Source organism: Periplaneta americana, chromosome 10, assembly GCF_040183065.1.
Source record: "Periplaneta americana isolate PAMFEO1 chromosome 10, P.americana_PAMFEO1_priV1, whole genome shotgun sequence".
NCBI lineage: Eukaryota > Metazoa > Arthropoda > Insecta > Blattodea > Blattidae > Periplaneta > Periplaneta americana.
The window spans coordinates 166,895,959-166,914,630 of record NC_091126.1 but is presented as its reverse complement, the minus strand read 5'-3'; the positions used below and the strand labels follow the sequence as shown (position 1 = coordinate 166,914,630).

Below are 18,672 nucleotides of genomic sequence, written 5' to 3'. Positions count from 1 at the left end.
CTAGAATTGTTGTCTTGGAGTCCACTTAAAGAAAGAAGATTCTTCAACTCTCTCTTATTACTATTTAAAATCATCCACACCCTCTTACCTAGCATCTCGTTTTGTTTATCTTCTCTCTATTCCTCTGCACAGAACATCCTTCTACTCATCATCTTTCAGCATATCTATTCCACGCCTCTGGAATTCTCTCCCTGACCATGTCAGAGACTGTCGGACAATATCAAAATTCAAATTTAAATTAAAAAATCACATTCTAGTTCGTGGACTTGCTTGTTGAACACATGTCAGGTTGCGCAACTTCATCTTAACCCATGATATATAGTAAATATTGTAACTATGCTGTTGTAAAATTGAAAATTAATATGTAATGTATTTATTATTATTATTATTATTATTGTTATTATTATTATTATTATTATTATTATTATTATTATTATTATTATTATTATTACTATTATTGTTATTATTATTGTCAGTTATCAATATCATTGCTATCTCTGTTTTCTTTCTTTTTTCTTGTATTAGCTCGATGAGAGCTCTATAGAGTTCTTTTGACTCTGTTGACCCTCTATAGGGCTTAAACTTAATTTGTATTATTTTCATCAGTGTTTGTATTTCTTTTTTGTGTTTATATGTGCTATCTGGTAGGATGACAGAGAAGACCTTATGGCCTTAATCCTGTCAGATTAAATAAATAAATTATTATTAAAGACAGGTCTGAACCTCATAAGCGATACCAATAAGGATTCACTCATGAGGCAACTAGGCCAGGAGATAATGGGGTAGGGTGGCCAGTTCCCTTAAAGCAGCGTTTCTCAAACTATGGTCCGCGGACCACCTGTGGTCCTCGAGTTCTGCCCTTGTGGTCCTTCAAAAAAAGACAGAAGGACGAATAAAATTCAAACGAATTGCATATCACACTGTAGTTGAAAATCTCAGAGTTTGGAAATGACACATGGCAATCACCTTTCACTTTTTCTCCTAGTACTAATATTTTATGAAATTTCTTACCCTACCCGTATACCCACTTCTCACTCTACTCTCAGCAACAAAAGAGGTATTTAAAGCACTATGAACTATGAAAGTGGTGCTACTCGCCAACTTTTCCCTGCATATCTGGCGCCGAGCCTATAACCCAGCCAGGGACCACCCAAATTCATAACAGAGGACCAAAGTACCGAACCTTTTCATGTATTGATGACTTTCTTAGTAGTTTTGCCAACAACCAGTCTGCACACTGAAATGGCCACGTACTGTACGTCGTACACCAATAATAGAACGTGCCAAATTGCATCTTTACTTGCTGAAAATCGGATATGTTTTTGCATTAAGTTTTTTCTTTCCAGATGATGATATAAGAAATTTTAGACTCAGCCTATTATAAAATCCAACAGATTTACTTTTTACACTTGCGTGTTTCGTCTCTAAGTGCCTTTTCAATTTCGCGGGTTTCATACACTCGTTTGAAAGCACTTCGTAACAAACAACGCACACCAAGGTTTTGGTTCACTTTCATTGCCACACCAAGCAAATCAAAGTTCCAAATAACTCTTGTCATATTTACGAAAATATTTTTTCTTTGAATAGCTACCACTAGGACTAGATATTTCTTTGATGACACTATAATCACTGATATTAATATATTTCTTCACACACAGCTTCTGAACTATTAGCACTGCCTAAATGAAGCGTATCATCATGTTCCTTTCTTTTCAAAGATCCGGATCAAAGCCAGTTTTCCATTATTTATAATGGACAGTATTTAACAGAGTCATGGACAGCTACTAGCGTGTACCACATAAGAAGGATTTCAAACAACAAACTGCTAACAGGCAAACGATGATTCAAGTATGCATAGAATTTGTTGTAAGTTACTTGTGATTGACTACAAAACATATAATTAGAAAAATATTATAATTAATTAATTCTATTTTAAAATATAAGTATACTGGTACTAAAATATGCTACAAAAATGATAAATTTGCTTTTGAAGGGAACAAGAGTAAGGTGGTCTGCGGAACTGTTCTGACTTAAAAAAGTGGTCCCCAGTTCAAAAAAGTTTGAGAAACGCTGCCTGAAAGGTATAAGCATATTAATAACTTAGGGAACCTGTGATAATGACGAATGATTACTGTTAATTTGTCGCATTTTTTTCTTATAATTGGGTAGTAGCTAGTGATGAGCAGAATATCACTGACCTGTGATCTTATCACTGTGATCGAAAAATCACGATCACACCTGTGATTAAACAACTCTTTAAGCAGTGATCACAGGTCGAGGGCTAAACTGCTCACCAGTTCAGACAGCAGACAGTTCATGTTCTTTTCTCACGGCTCTGCTTGTGTTGCGCTGCTGCTGTGCTTATGCTACCTGGTGACAAAACTGGGAACAACTACGCCCGCGAACCGCAGTGATCACAGGTCGAGGGCTAAACTGCTCACCGTTCACAAGAGTCTAGGGAGCGTAAGCAATGTCGAATGAGGGCAGAAAGAGACGAATGCTATACCTGCTATGCTGAATGACAGCGACAGCCGTAGGAGAGGAAGCCAATTTGCTTTCCTTAACATTTTCAGGTGTGCCGGTACTATGAACTAATCTTTCGTGGAATTTCAAATTTTTATTGTGATTAAATTTTCTTTGACATGCAGAACACTCATAAGCATACGACTTCTGGTTTATCTTTAAAACATGAGGATGTGCTTTTGATACATGTCTTCTAAGATTTCTATTATAGTCAAAGCCTTTATTACACTCCGAACAATTGGACTGCTTAGGCATGTTTATTCTGTTATTAATACATCAAAACGCACGATAATACGAAACAGCTAACCCTTTATCATTCATGACCATTCCAAAATTAATTAAAACCAGCACTATTATTCCCTAAAAGACACTTATCCTACTATATGCAAGAAGAATTCAGTCTAAACAACATAAGCACGAAACATGTTACGTAACATTTCATGCCATACGTACGACTATAGTCGTACTATTTTGACTGATTGTACGAGGTACGACTGCACCCTAAGTCGTACACAATTTTGTACGACTATTTCACTGAAGGGAAAAAATAATTGGGAATTTATAATGTTGGTTTATAATTAAAATAAAACTGATGGTTAATTCGTTCCTTTTAGATAACGTTTCTTCATTTAGTATGTCCTGGACTAATATGAAAAAAACATGCTTTTAAGGGGGGAAATACTTTGAAAAGCGATCTGTTCCTTTAAATTTCATTTATATTTAGTCATATAAATGAATATGATGGCACATCGTAACAAACTGAGTACAAACAATGATTTATAATTTACGGTATCATTATTAGCTATTAATAGGCCTACCATTATTATTATTATTATTATTATTATTATTATTATTATTCTTATTTCGTGTCATTCAGTGTAGATCTATATTATTTTATTCATAATGTTTTAAAGACCTAATCTTGTGTTTATATTGTTTTATGTAAGATTATAACTTTTCTTTATACCTCAGCCATTGTGATAATACAGTATGGCAAATGCGTCAGCTGTTCCTGATTAGATCATTATTGCACGCATTTCTTAAATAATAGAATCAACAATTGCCATACAGTACATAAGTTATGTTTGTTCCTTTGTGATGTAAAAGTGCATTTTGTTACTTTAGTGCCGGCATGCCTATGTCGTATACCTCAATCTTTGTGATAATAGACCTACATGGGTTTTGTTTGTTCCTTTATAATGTAATATACATTTTTTACATTACCGTAAAGTGGGGTGACTTTGAACGCTGAGGTGACTTTGAACAGTAACTTAGCGCCTTTCTAAATTGAATGCTGTACCCAATTGCGAAAAAACTGTTTAATTTGTCAATAAATTAGTTCACTTTTTTCGCAATTGGGTACAGCATTTAATTTAGAAAGGCGCTAAATTACTGTTCAAAGTCACCTCGGCGTTCAAAGTCACCCCACTTTACGGTAGTTATGTGGTCATAATATTTTAATAAATAGTTAATCACATAAAACGTTAAAGAATAATGACAATTGAATTTATTTCAGACCTTCGAAATGTTTTTAAAATGATGGAACGCCTATATTTACAGCTCAGTGTTGTGCCTACATTTGACTTCAGTGAACTACATACACATAACCTCAACATTCTCTCACCCTCGCCTACCACGTGGGAAATATCGAGAGCGCTGAATGCAGCGAATTGATGAACAATGCAGTGAAACACTCAAATGAGGAACGGACTGCCCAGTGTTCACCTCGATCAAGTTCGCAGTTCAATCACTGTTTATCACTGTTTCACTGTCTAAGATCACCGTGATCCAAAGTGAGCAGTCACAGGTCGAACAGTGATCACAAATGAGCAGTTTATCTCATCACTAGTAGTAGCTACTGACAAGCTATGCAGTTCTTATCAAGGCATTCTGGTAGGTGGTCTTATTGCTCCTGCCAGCAAATCAAGCAGCAGTCATTTTGAAAAATGCTCCATTGACAGCCTTAAAAAACTGCCAATTTTGGACTGCACTGTACATTAATTGACATTATTGTGGACTTTTTAAATAACACTGACATTGTTGCGATGTTAGATAAATAAACATTGCATTTGTGCATTAACCATTGAATATAGCCAAAATTTTACATATAATTTTTTAATTCACTGTACAGTAATCTGTCATTATATGAAATTTGTGCACTCCAACCCTTAACACCTATATATATATATATATATACTGGGTGTTCATTTCAAAGTGTGTCATGACGTCACTGTTGTGAGTCAGCGATTTGAAGCGAGTTTCAGCTTTTATGTCAGAGAAGTTGCCTATTCATCAAGGCATTCAATCTGAACTTGAGAATGTGTATGGTATAACTTGAACGTCATAGCAACAGATGGCGGTCTGTATGGTCTGTGTGCTACCATAACCTCTTTCAAACTGTGTTTTGCGCGGGCAAGTCGAACGCAGGGTATTTGTTATTATTGGTTGCGTATGGCAACATTCCACAACACAAATCAAATTCTCCATGTCCATGTTGACCGTCGTGTCAACAAATACATAAATAACCATCTTAACCCTCTTCCCATATCCCGACAATAAGAAAAAAAAACTCACCTCAGTACGTGTTTCCAAACAGTTCACATTCCTGCCACTACGGGCATTACCATACATATCGGTAAGTAATCTTCAGAATGAACGCCGTACGTGCCAGGCAACTTCTCTGGCACATAGGTAATACACCTCTGCAGAAGTGTAGGAAGATCGAATTCTCTAGGCTCATCGGCTAGCCACATGACGGCATACAGCGAGCCATGACACTTTGAACTGAACACGCAGTATATATGCTATGTATTGTGTTGTAGTTTATGATATTGACACGGTAATTGTGTGTTCAGTGTAAAACGTGGCTAATTATATCCAATTTTATTGCAAAAAGGAGGTAGTTCCATTATTTGTTTATATTTTACCCGCCTTAAATTGCTGATTATAATAAATGATTGAGTGATAAAATGAAACTCCTAGCCATGTAGAACATAGTCTGAAAAAGGAAAGAAGCTCTGTTATAATTTGAATTTTTAAAAATGTTTCTTTGTAGTTTTCCACAACTTTGTAAAAGTGGAGCTACCTCGTTTTTTGCAGGGAGTCCTTCATATATTAATAATTATAAATTAGACAGAATAAATCAAAGCTGTTACCTCATGCTCAATGCATTCATAGTCATAACCATACCACGGCACTCCTAGTACTAATTTGGATGCCGGTATGCCCACTTCCATATACTGCAGTAAGCCTGCATCAGTCTTGGTAAGTCCAGAGTTTGCCCTGAAAATTTAATATTAATTTAATGCAAATTACACTACACTACAGTAATTTTTCTGTTTTGGAAATGTTATCATTTTCTTAATGACTGCAACTTGAAAACACTGAAAATTACATTTATTTTGCTCCATCATATATAATTTGTAACCAAAAACCAAATGTCCGAAAATATAGATTTAATTATAAATGGAAATGTACTTACTTACTTACTGGCTTTTAAGGAACCCGGACGTTCATTGCCGCCCTCACATAAGCCCGCCATCAGTCCCTATCCTGAGCAAGATTAATCCAGTCTCTACCATCATATCCCACCTCCCTCAAATCCATTTTAATATTATCTTCCCATCTATGTCTCGGCCTCCCCAAAGGTCTTTTTCCCTCCGGCCTCCCAACTAGCACTCTATATGCATTTCTGGATTCGCACATACGTAATACATGCTCTGCCCATCTCAAACGTCTGGATTTAATGTTCATAATTATGTCAGGTGAAGAATACAATGCGTGCAGCTCTGTGTTGTGTAACTTTCTCCACTCTCCTGTAACTTCATCCCTCTTAGCCCCAAATATTTTCCTAAGAACCTTATTCTCAAACACCCTTAATCTCTGTTTCTCTCTCAAAGTGAGAATCCAAGTTTCACAACCATACAGAACAACCGGTAATATAACTGTTTTATAAATTCTAACTTTCAGATTTTTTGACAGCAGACTAGATGACAAAAGCTTCTCAACCGAATAATAACAGGCATTTCCCATATTTATTCTGCGATTAATTTCTCCCCAAGTGTCATTTATATTTGTTACTGTTGCTCCAAGATATTTGAATTTTTCCACCTCTTCGAAGGATAAATTTCCAATTTTTATAGTTCAATTTCGTACAATATTCTGGTCACGAGACATAATCATATACTTAGTCTTTTTGGGATTTACTTCCAACCCTATCACTTTACTTGCTTCAAGTAGAATTTCCGCGTTTTCCCTAATGGTTTGTGGATTTTCTGCTAACATATTCACGTCATCCGCATAGACAAGAAGCTGATGTAACCCGTTCAATTCCAAACCCTGTCTGTTATCCTGAACTTTCCTAATGGCATATTCTAGAGCGAAGTTAAAAAGTAGAGGTGACAGTGCATCTCCCTGCCTACCATATATTTATATTATATTGTACAACCACGTAATGAACATAGTAGTGGAATGTGTAGCATTTGACAGTAATGGATAACATTAGAAAATGAATTTCCCACCAGAAGGCAATACTGGATGATGTCACGAAGTACATATGTAGCACCTGATGGGCAGTACAGACCAGAAACAATTTGGGTCACTTAATTTTACTAAGTTCCAGATACAACACATTGCACTTGTGCCTAAATGTATGCTACCAGTACTTGTGGACAGTCTTGCGAAGCTTGTTGCCTACATAGGGGAGGATTGCTACCATTTTTTTAATTCTGTATCTGTACAATCTGCGATGAGACCTGTACTTCACAGCCCTGATGTCCCAGTGCCTGATTTAAAAAGCAAATTGCCATTCACATACTCGGATTGTTACTGACACACAAATGACGTGGATTTCAATGTACAGCTCTACACAACCAAAAATGAACGATTTGGTGAGAGACTTGAATCAATCCAAATAGGCTCGGAAGTACTAGGATCTCAACTAAAAGAGACAAATCTAATCCCTGGAAGGACATCTTCAATATTGTTTCGGTATTGTAAACAAGAATGTATTCAATAATTTTTCTTGTGAAGAAGAATTAGTGTACTGTAATCACGTGAAAACCTCATGTTGTAACTTACAGCAAATGGCTACTCTGCACAGTAATGGAGGTTTTTTTCATAGATTCAAAGCAAAGAATTTTGAAGGATGTACTACTTCACTACTTCTACTTGAAGCAAGTAAAGTGATAGGGTTGGAAGTAAATCCCGAAAAGACTAAGTATATGATTATGTCTCGTGACCAGAATATTGTATGAAATGGGACTATAAAAACTGGAAATTTATCCTTCGAAGAGGTGGAAAAATTCAAATATCTTGGAGCAACAGTAACAAATATAAATGACACTCGGGAGGAAATTAAACGCAGAATAAATATGGGAAATGCCTGTTATTATTCGGTTGAGAAGCTTTTGTCATCTAGTCTGCTGTCAAAAAATCTGAAAGTTAGAATTTATAAAACTGTTATATTACCGGTTGTTCTGTATGGCTGTGAAACTTGGACTCTCATTTTGAGAGAGGAACAGAGATTAAGGATGTTTGAGAATAAGTTTCTTAGGAAAATATTTGGGGCGAAGAGGGATGAAGTTACAGGAGAATGGAGAAAGTTACACAACGCAGAGCTGCACGCATTGTATTCTTCACCTGACATAATTAGGAACATTAAATCCAGACGTTTGAGATGGGCAGGGCATGTAGCACGTATGGGCGAACCCAGAAATGCGTATAGAGTGTTAGTTGGGAGGCTGGAGGGAAAAAGACCTTTGGGTAGGCCAAGACGTAGATGGGAAGATAATATTAAAATGGATTTGAGGGAGGTGGGATATGATGGTAGAGACTGGATTAATCTTGCTCAGGATAGGGACCAATGACAGACTTATGTGAGGGCGGCAATGAACCTCTGGGTTCCTTAAAAGCCAATAAGTAAGTAAGTATTATTTCACAGCGGAAACCAATATCCTCTGTGCCAGTTGCATATTCTGTGCAATTGAAGGAAAGTTTCAAGAAATGTTAATGCTCTTAGAGAAAACAGAATATGGAGAGGAACAGTGGTTATTGTGTGGTGATCTAAAAACTGAATGGTATGTCGCTTGGATACCAACAGCGTACAAGAAATATCCGTATTATATTTGTGAATGGAATAGTTGAGCATGTGATAAACATTGGACACAAGCAGCATGGCCTCTAAGACCAATCGCAGTAAAAATGTGCAGAATGTCAGCTTCGTTGGCCTAGCAAAGGTATTCTCACCACCATTACATATAAAATTGGGGCTGATGAAACAATTTGTTAAAGCTCTTGATGAGAATGGACAATGTTTCCACTATCACCTAAAAATTGCCAGCTGTCTCACAGGCTAAGTTGAAAGAGGATATTTTCACTGATCTCAATACGAAAGTCATTCAAGGACTCATAAATTGAACAACACATCACAAACATTGAAAACGGAGCTTGGACAGCATTCAGAGATGTACGTAAAATTTGCTGGCTATCAAGAAACATGAGAATTCCAAGAGCATTCCTCTCTCCTGGGGATTAAAATGCGATAGTATAAGTGTGAAAGACCTAGGAACGAAAAATATATTTTATTTTAGTAGATTATTTTACGAAGCTTTATCAACATCTTAGGTTATTTAGCATCTGAATGAGATGAAGGTGATAATGCCGGTGAAATGAGTCCGGGGTCCAGCACCGAAAGTTACCCAGCATTTGCTCATATTGGGTTGAGGGAAAACCCCGGAAAAACCTCAACCAGGTAACTTGCCCCAACCGGGATTCGAACCTGGGCCACCTGGTTTCGCGGCCAGACGCGCTAACCATTACTCCACAGGTGTGGACCGAAAAATATATAACCAAAATAAATTAACATGGAAAGTGTAAGAATTTTGCCAGGATTTCAGAAAAAAAAAAAACATGAGAGTGAAAATCATATAAGTGTGGAACATATAAAAGATGTATGTATGTATTATGTATATAATGCCTACCCTCTTCATTTTATGTGATTCGGGTTCCGCATATTGCAGATAGATGGCAGGACTGTGACTCATTTTCTGGTTGCACACCACTTCGGCGGGCAATGCTGTACATGATGTGGAGAGTTATGTCATGTACTAGGGTGAGTGAATGTGTTCATGTAAAAGAAATATTACTGTATTAAGATATTTATAAAATAGAATAGTTTCGTACTTACAAAGCAGTACACTCATCGTCGAATATCTGACTCTGCTCATCATATGCCATCACAAACAGGTAATCGACTGCATTCGAAAGGCCCACATAATCATACCATCGCCCATCAATGCCACTTGGAGACCAGGCAACATCAATTGTCACCTAAACAAGAAATTACACGCATGTATTGAATCAGATGCAACAATAAAAGTGAAATGTTCTGTTCAATTAAGATAAAACTAATCTAATCTTAAATTTATTGAAATGAACATTCTTGAACAACATTCTTGTATATCATCTTCATAGCTTCAGACCGCAACAAGCACCACTTAATGTAAATTTATCCATGTCTTCATTTAAATTTTGTTACTGTCATTTTAGTATTTGAAAGTGGTTTCAGAGGGAATGTCAGACCTTATTTTATTTGGAAAAAACTTATAATTTAACCAAATAATTATGAAATATGTGACGTATTACAAGATCAGGGCCATATTGTCCTAGACCTGAAGGGTGGCCCACTCTATTGGATCCACTACAAGTAACCAGCTTTTCTGTTAACCTCTATTCAACAATATCTAACCTAATTTCACATGATTTATTGTTACTTAAATAAGTACTTAGATACCATAGAACTAATCTGCAGCACACATAAGGATCACCTTCAAATTTATACAGATGGATCTCTAAACGCTGATGATGGGACATAAGGAGCAGGGTATTATATTTCAAAATATCAAGAAAGTTACTTCATACCATGTTCATCCTCCTCTAGTCTTGACACTGAATTGCTAGCTATTGATGCTGCTGCTCTTCAGTGTGTTACTCAAATTTCTGAAAAATCTATTTGCATATTTACCGAATCCAAGGGGGCTATATTTAATATAATCAAGTATGTACCAAACCTATACGCACATAGAATTATTCCCATTCAGAAACAACTATGTAAACTAAAAAAACTCCAAAAGGAAATAACATTTCAATGGATACCTAATCACTGTGGTATACCTGGAAACAGGAAAATTGATAACATTGCAAAACAGACAACATATTTGAACCAAGACATCTTCAAGTGATATTTCTATCCAGTGCCTTTGCTTCAGTACACTCTCATTTTACAAACCTACGGATCAACAATTGGGTCTCTTCTGGCAAAGGAAAAATTTTACTGTCCTTACAAAAGAAACCAAATGACCTGGAAATGTACAAAAACTTGTCCAGATATGTTCAAACATTTTTAACAAGAGCCAGAACAGGTCACATTGTCACTCAATTGTACCTACACCGATTTCACCTTTCTGATACTCCTACTTGTCTGTGGTGTAATAATCATGATGAATATCTGGAACATGTTCTTCTATACTGTCCATTCATAAACCACAAAAGAAGTAAATTAAAATCATCAGTACCAGTTGCAGAAGACACAGCCCTGCAGTATATATTGACTACACTCCAACTCTGGCTACTAGCAACAGGCATCTCTAATGAACACCCATCGAAATACCCCTCATTTCTAATGAAAAACTATAATCCTTTCGCTGTAAGAAAAATCCTAATGTAAACAATAGCACGTGACTGAAGTGAGGCTTCATTGGCCGCTGTTTGGCGCCATAGATTCTCAGTACGTGTTCCCGCCTACTGTTGTACATTCTGTTTCATGTTAAACATTTCCCGTTACTCGTCAAGTAGCCTAACCTCACTACTATGCATTCATTTGCTTAAGAAACATTTAATTTATATTTACTGTGATTAAAACTCACATAACTTATTATATACATTTAAGACTACTATTTGTTTTTCTCCACTTTTGAGAGGGTTATGTTTAATAACCAAACACACCTAGGATGCAGAAGCCATACTTCAGTAGGTCTACCACGTGCTTACGTGAACAACTACAAGCTCAAGTGACGCCAGCTTGTTACAAGAACAGACTACCTTGGTATTACTGTTTGCATTCATCCGCATTCATAGTACATAACAAAATATAAAAGTAGCTTTTCTTTTACATATCGTTTTACATATGAGTGAAGTTATATGTTTCATTGTATTTAAGAACTAGAATTCAATTTTTTTTATTTTCAAATAATACAAAATTATGGTTTCCAAAGACGGACTATATTTTCCTGCGTCATGTGAGTGTTTCGACTGTGAGCTAATCACGGGTATGACAGCCACATGCTTGTGTTTACATTAGGATTTTTCTTACAGCAAAAACAGTATACTGCCTGTGTCTCACGTCCTGAACCGAGAGCTCCCTAGTGCTTATAACCATGCCTCTTAGGTCTGCTCGATCGTCACGGCAGCATATTACATGTTCTGAAAACATTATCCTATGCCATTACATGGGGTCTTTACTGTTTATAATACTGGATACTCTAATCGTGGTTACCACCATCGCTATTATCTCTGATGGCGATGGCGATGTAAGTACACACTAGGCCACTCTTCGTTCAATTATTGCTGAATTGCCATAGAGCAGCATTTCTCAAAGTATGTTCAGGGGTTCCGTGAGCCCTATATTATTTTAAATTTTATTTTATACTTTTTTTACTTGGTTATTTAACGACATTGTATCAACTACTAGGTTATTTTGCATCGATGGGATTGATGGTAGCGAAATGGTATTTGGCGAGATGAGGTCGGGGATTCGCCAAAGATTACATGACATTCGCCTTACAGTTGGAGAAAACCTCGGGAAAAAAATCGAACCAGGTAATCAGCCCAAGAGGCAATCGAACCCACACCCGAGCGCAACTCTGGATTGATAGGGAAGCGCCTTAGCTGACTGGGCTGCACCGGTGGCTATTTTATACTTAGTGGATACTAAAAAAATATATAAATGTTACGAAAATATGAATCTATAATAACATAAAACAACTGATGATGATAATAATAATAATAATAATAATAATAATAATAATAATAATAATAATAATAATATACATTCGCTTGTCCATGGCTGATATTGCTCCATAGCTGACAAAAGGAATCCTGAAAAGACCGATGTGTTGAATGTAGGGTAGTAGACACATGCGGTACCCAGGACCACCCACTCACCCCCTCTGCATCTCGCCCCGCAAAGAAACAGCTCAGGAAGTAGAACTGGTTCCTAGCTTTCATGTTAATAATGTTTTGTTTAAGTTGGTATTCAATTAGAAGCCTTACAGTCATGGAATTTGAAGGATCAACTAACTGCAGTTCATATAACCTTCTGTATAGCAGTGATGCATAAGATCTCTGCAGTGGTGTAACATCTAAGAAACTCAATTATGATTTAATTATCATTTTGCAGATTTAATTTGCCTTTTTCATAATGCAAAAGCTCAAAGTATTTAAAGATTATTACTTTTAAGTAAACAGTTCACTGGTGTGTAGTCTATAACAGGACTATAAAAAACAAATAGTTACTTGCGAGAATGGAATTGCTTGATGAAACTTCAAAGTCATCTCAGCTGCTAGCGCAGTGAGACCAGCTGCCTTAGGGTCGCCTCTTGGTATTTCACTCTCAAAATCAATATTGAAACCATCCAGGTAATGTTCTTGTGCCAGTGATAGTTTCTCTTCAATCCATTGCATGCGCAGGGTTTCATTCAACAGATATTCATCTGGCAATGTACCTGTAAATGAAGACAATCATTTCTTTTTTAATTAACGAAGTATCTAATATTAATAGTTATTTCGATCCATAAAAAAATATATTACATAATGCTCCTAAATGCAACCTCGTATCAAATCTCCACAAGAAATTCTATTGCAATTTATTTCAAATCTATTATTCTAGCTAAAAAACCAAACATCATTATAAAAATCTTAGTTTCATCTACAGTTCTGAGTTGAAATCCAGAATGTTATATGACATTGAAATCTGAGGATATTATAGTAATAGTTGGGAGAAAATTGATGCTGTTGTTTACCCAACTGTCTGACGACAGCTTGAATCTCATTAATTGACACTAATAAGGCATCACTCATAAGACAACTAACAAGCAAACATTCTGAGGGAGGCATATAAAAAAAGTTATTTTTTTTCTTTCACCATGTTAATAATGTCGAAAGAAGTGCTTATACAAATTTTGGCCACTCGACCGCAATTACGAGGGCCGTAAAAAAATAAGTTCACCAGTGGCCGTTAACAGAAAGAATACAGGATTTCATTGGAGAAATTTATTGTGAGTTATAGACACAGCAATTGTTGAGCTATTTTTCAACATATTCCCCACCGGAATTGAGACATTTGTCATATCATGGGATCGAAAGAGAGGTGCAGATGGCTGTCAAATGCTGGTTCCAATCCCAGGAGACTGAGTTCTATGAATTCTAGGATACAAAAATTGAACCCACGGTATGATAAAGACTCAATTCCAGTAGGGAATATGTTGACAAATAGCTCAACAATTCCTGTATCTGTTTCAGTTAATCTTTCTATGCAATTGTGCTTTTTTCTGTAAACGGCCCTAGGGAAAATCACTTTCTAGACAGCCTTGTAATTGCGGTCGAACGGCCAAAATTTGTGTAAGCACTTGTTTTGACATTATTAACATGGTGGAAGAAAAAAATTAACTTTTTTATCTGCCCCCATCAGGATGTTTGCTTGTAAGCTAGCAGATAATGTGGTAGACTGGCCAATATAGGATAGTAATATTGTAAACAAGTCTTACAGCTCCCAAATTTGGTGCCCAGGAAAACAGCAACAATGTTGGAACGTGCTATGTGGATTACATGAATAACAAAGCTTCATTACAAAACTACAGGTAAGTTAAAACAGTATGGAGTCAAGAAAATATACAGTGAGTATCTGAAAAAATAAATCTTCATGGGATGGTAGGGCAGAACATTTTGAACTATTTGAGATATGGAATGCATGTCAACTGAAGCATCTTTTCAGAGCTACGTCATTGTAAAGGTGTTAACCCCTGCTTGAATTTAATGGTCCTTTTTGTCAAAACTTTTCACAGAAACATATTACTTACCAAATGGTACCACTCGAACATTGTGATAATGAGCAAAGCAGACAAGCTCTGGAACGAAGCAACTGGATACTGCAAGGGTAGTTAATTTATTCCAGTCGAAGGTTTCCCAAATATTCTTTTCACAACCATTCATAAATGCAAATACCTGAAAATAAGTAAATAAGCTCTAAATCACGAGTTTTAATATTTATTTACGCAACTAGTGGAATAAGTGCATTATCATCACTTGAGTGTGTTTTAAAGTAATGGGGCATTAGCAGAGTCCATTAATTGAATATCTGTGAGCAAAAAGATTGTAACGTGCATTTTTCTGTAAAAGTAACTTTTCTTTCACAATAACTATGCGCGCAATGGAAAGTGTCTATTAAGTTAACACTGGCAAAACTAAAATTTTTCTACACACAATTCAGTTGCCAATAGTTGTGTAGCAGTAGAAAGGTTGTAATCAGTCTATAGCTAAAAGTTTGTAACTTACAATGTAAGCAACTATTACAACCTTTTTGCACAGGAAAACAGATTGTTTTATTCAGTTCAGAAAATTAACCACAGCAGTAGACGTCTTTAATCCACAAACGATTAGGGAAAACACGAGAATTTTACTGGGAGCAAGTAAAGAGATAGGTTTGGAAGTAAATCCCGAAAAGACAAAGTATATGATTATGTCTCGTGACCAGAATATTGTATGAAATGGAAATATAAAAATTGGAGATTTATCTTTTGAAGAGGTGGAGAAGTTCAAATATCTGGGAGCAATAGTAACAAATATAAATGATACTCGGGAGGAAATTAAACACAGAATAAATATGGGAAATGCCTGTTATTATTCGGTTGAGAAACTTTTATCATCCAGTCTGCTGTCGAAAAATCTGAAAGTTAGAATTTATAAAACAGTTATATTACCGGTTGTTCTTTATGGTTGTGAAACTTGGACTCTCACTTTGAGAGAGGAACATAGGTTAAGGGTGTCTGAGAATAAGGTTCTTAAGAAAATATTTGGGGCTAAGAGGGATGAAGTTACAGGAGAATGGAGAAAGTTACACAACACACGCATTGTATTCTTCACCTGACATAATTAGGAACATTAAATCCAGACGTTTGAGATGGGCAGGACATGTAGCACGTATGGGCAAATCCAGAAATGCATATAGAGTGTTAGCTGGGAGGCCGGAGGGAAAAAGACCTTTAGGGACGCCGAGAAATAGATGGGAAGATAATATTAAAATGGATTTAAGGGAGGTGGGATATGATGATAGAGAATGGATTAATTTTGCTCAGGATAGAGACCAATGGTGGGCTTATGTGAGGGCGGCAATGAACCTCCGGGTTCCTTAAAAGCCAGTAAGTAGTAGACGTCTTTACATTTAAGGTAATTATTTCATTACACTGCATTATAATGACAATATGAATCTCAGCATGTCACACGTGAGTATTATGTGGCCTTGAGCTGGTTTGATATCATCCGTGATTCGGCCCAGATTTGAAGTAACAGCTCCTCCATACTAGAAACATATCTACACAGGATTAGCCTACAACTAACAACCAAGATCTCTTTAACTTAGATTAAAATAATGCTCATTTTCGTAGAACTGATACATTGTGTATATTACATTAAAACGGTTTTCAATTCAGTTTACCACTTTATAATGAAAAATCATCTGTACTTGTTTTGCCTTGCAATATTACATTTAAATATATATTCTTCACAGAACGTGACTTGCTTTTCTTCACAGAAAGTGACTTGTTTTCTGAAAGTCATCATATATTACCACGCACAGGAGCAAACTTTGGGGGGGCTATACCAGTCTGCCCCCTCCAATTATACAGCCAAGGGCATCGCCCCCCACCTCCCAATAAAATAATACATGGGTCTCGCCCCTCCAAATAATTTGAAAAGAGATTCCTAGTGTTAAAAATAATAATTAATTTACGTTAATGGGTCCTACAGAATTATCTATTATGGTTACCATTGGTTATTAATGGAGAAAAATTCGCTCCGGCACTGGGGATCGAACCCAGGTTCCCCAGTTCTACACACTGGGCACTCTAACCATTGAGCTACGCCGAGGCTCAATCCACAGTACCGGACCGAATCTTTCTTTGATATTTTCCCTTGGTGGCCTTACTCCATTTTCAACATATATATTGACACATATATTATACAGTGAAACCTGTTCAAGACGGAAGTGACATGGTCCTAATTTTTTTTCCGTTGTGGATAGGTTTTTCCGTGTTATTCAGGTGTGAAGTTAAAATGGAATATTTTATCATTTGTATAAATGAAAAACAAAATGGCATGCCGGAAATTGTAGGAATTACAAAATATTCAGTTTAACACTACCGTACTGACATTAAATCAGCTTTCTGTCACTTATTTAATTGGTGAATGATCTTGATGAAAATCTCATTTCGTGTATAAATTGTATCGTAACTCACTCAATAAAAACTGTAAAGTTTATTAATTACACTAAATTTAATACTTAACACTATAATATAATACCGGTACTGTACTGTATATCACAGCACATTATTTAATTGGACTAGGAGCCTAGAAGCCTTGAATTCTGGATTATTTAATTTCTTTGCCAGTTCAAGGGTTTTCTTTGCAGAAAAGGTCCAGAAATTTGCGTGATCTTTGAAAAGGCAAGAACAATCCGCTCCCACAACAGTTCATTTATTTCTATGTACCCAGTTGTTTTCTCTTTCTTTTTATGTCACCATTATTGACCGCAAGCCACTCACTCATGATACGGCCTTTATTTTTGAAAGTGTTAAGTTACACCTGAGTTTTCCATTCATAAATTTCAACATTATTTTCCATACTCTTCGTTTCTCATTTTCCTCGATAACTTTTACTTCATCAATTAATGATAGGCAACATTTTTACGCAACTTTTTTTTTATCACGAAATCGCTAATACACTTGTGTTCTACCCAGCTACGACAATATACAGGAATGAAGCATTGAACATCTTTGAAGGGACTCGTCTGCCTAGTCAATAGGGTAATAAAATTATGACCACCATGCCAACACACCCTCGCACCCTCAAAAATTTTACGAAGAAAACTTGTTTTTATTTTAGTGAGTACTTCGTACATTCCTTGAAAGCACATACTGTTTCAAAATATAGTTTACATTAAAGTAGTATGTCCAAAATATTATTTCCGCTTTTAACAGTAGCAGACAGTTTCCGTTTCCGTTTTATTCAGGAAAAATTACACATAATACATATGAATTTTGCCGGGACCAATAAATTGTTCCGAAATAGACAGGATTCCGGATTATTCAGGTTCCGATTTGAACAGGTTTCACTGTATTAAGTGAAGTCGTGAAGGATGATGATGATTATATTAAGTCAACAGTCATCACACAAGGAACGCACTCATTTGAGTGACTCTGTAGGACCAATAAATTAATCTTTACATAGATCATTCGCCCAACAGTGCATGTACAGTATACTGTGGAGTCCCGGTCACCAAGTCAACATGTAAAAATAGCGAATTTTTCTCCATTAATAACCAATGGTAATCATAACAAGTAATTAATTTGTCTGAAAGATGAACCAGAACATAAGCCAAAACTTATTTCAAATCCATGGAGAGGTATAGTTATTAAAATGAATGTATTAGTAACGCCTCTTCCCTTTCTTTCCTCCTGCATTTGCGATCAGTGAATCCCCACATATGATGCAGCGGTGACCATTTCTTTGTCTATGATCCCATTTTTCAGTTCAGTTAAAATCTATCAACTATTCCGATCGAAGAATAACAGTCATAATTATTACCAAGAAGAAATAACAATATGAAATTAACAGTGTATTCAACTGTACTTTAGCCTATTATCAGTCAACATACAACATTTTCATAAACAATTTTAAAATTTTTTACGAAATTTAAAAGTAATTGTTATCAAAATTCACTTTCAGTGATCGTTTTTTTGTGATGATCATCAGTGTGCTCATTAAGTGATCAGTAATTACGATATTAAGTATTGATAATTGATAAATTTTTAGTAAAGT

The 18,672-nt window shown here is 36.0% G+C and overlaps 1 protein-coding gene across 1 annotated transcript in view; it reads right to left on the bottom strand.

Annotated features, from left to right (window-relative positions):
- Positions 1-18,672, bottom strand: part of LOC138708141 (di-N-acetylchitobiase-like) — a 33,821-nt gene that overhangs the window by 12,647 nt on the left and 2,502 nt on the right. Inside the window, exons 2-5 of the mRNA XM_069838367.1 lie at positions 14,658-14,802; positions 13,096-13,304; positions 9,710-9,852; positions 5,679-5,805 (exon numbers count right to left, since the gene is read on the bottom strand). Of these exons, the coding sequence (XP_069694468.1) occupies positions 5,679-5,805; positions 9,710-9,852; positions 13,096-13,304; positions 14,658-14,802 (624 nt within the window). The remainder of the gene's footprint in view (positions 1-5,678; positions 5,806-9,709; positions 9,853-13,095; positions 13,305-14,657; positions 14,803-18,672) is intronic.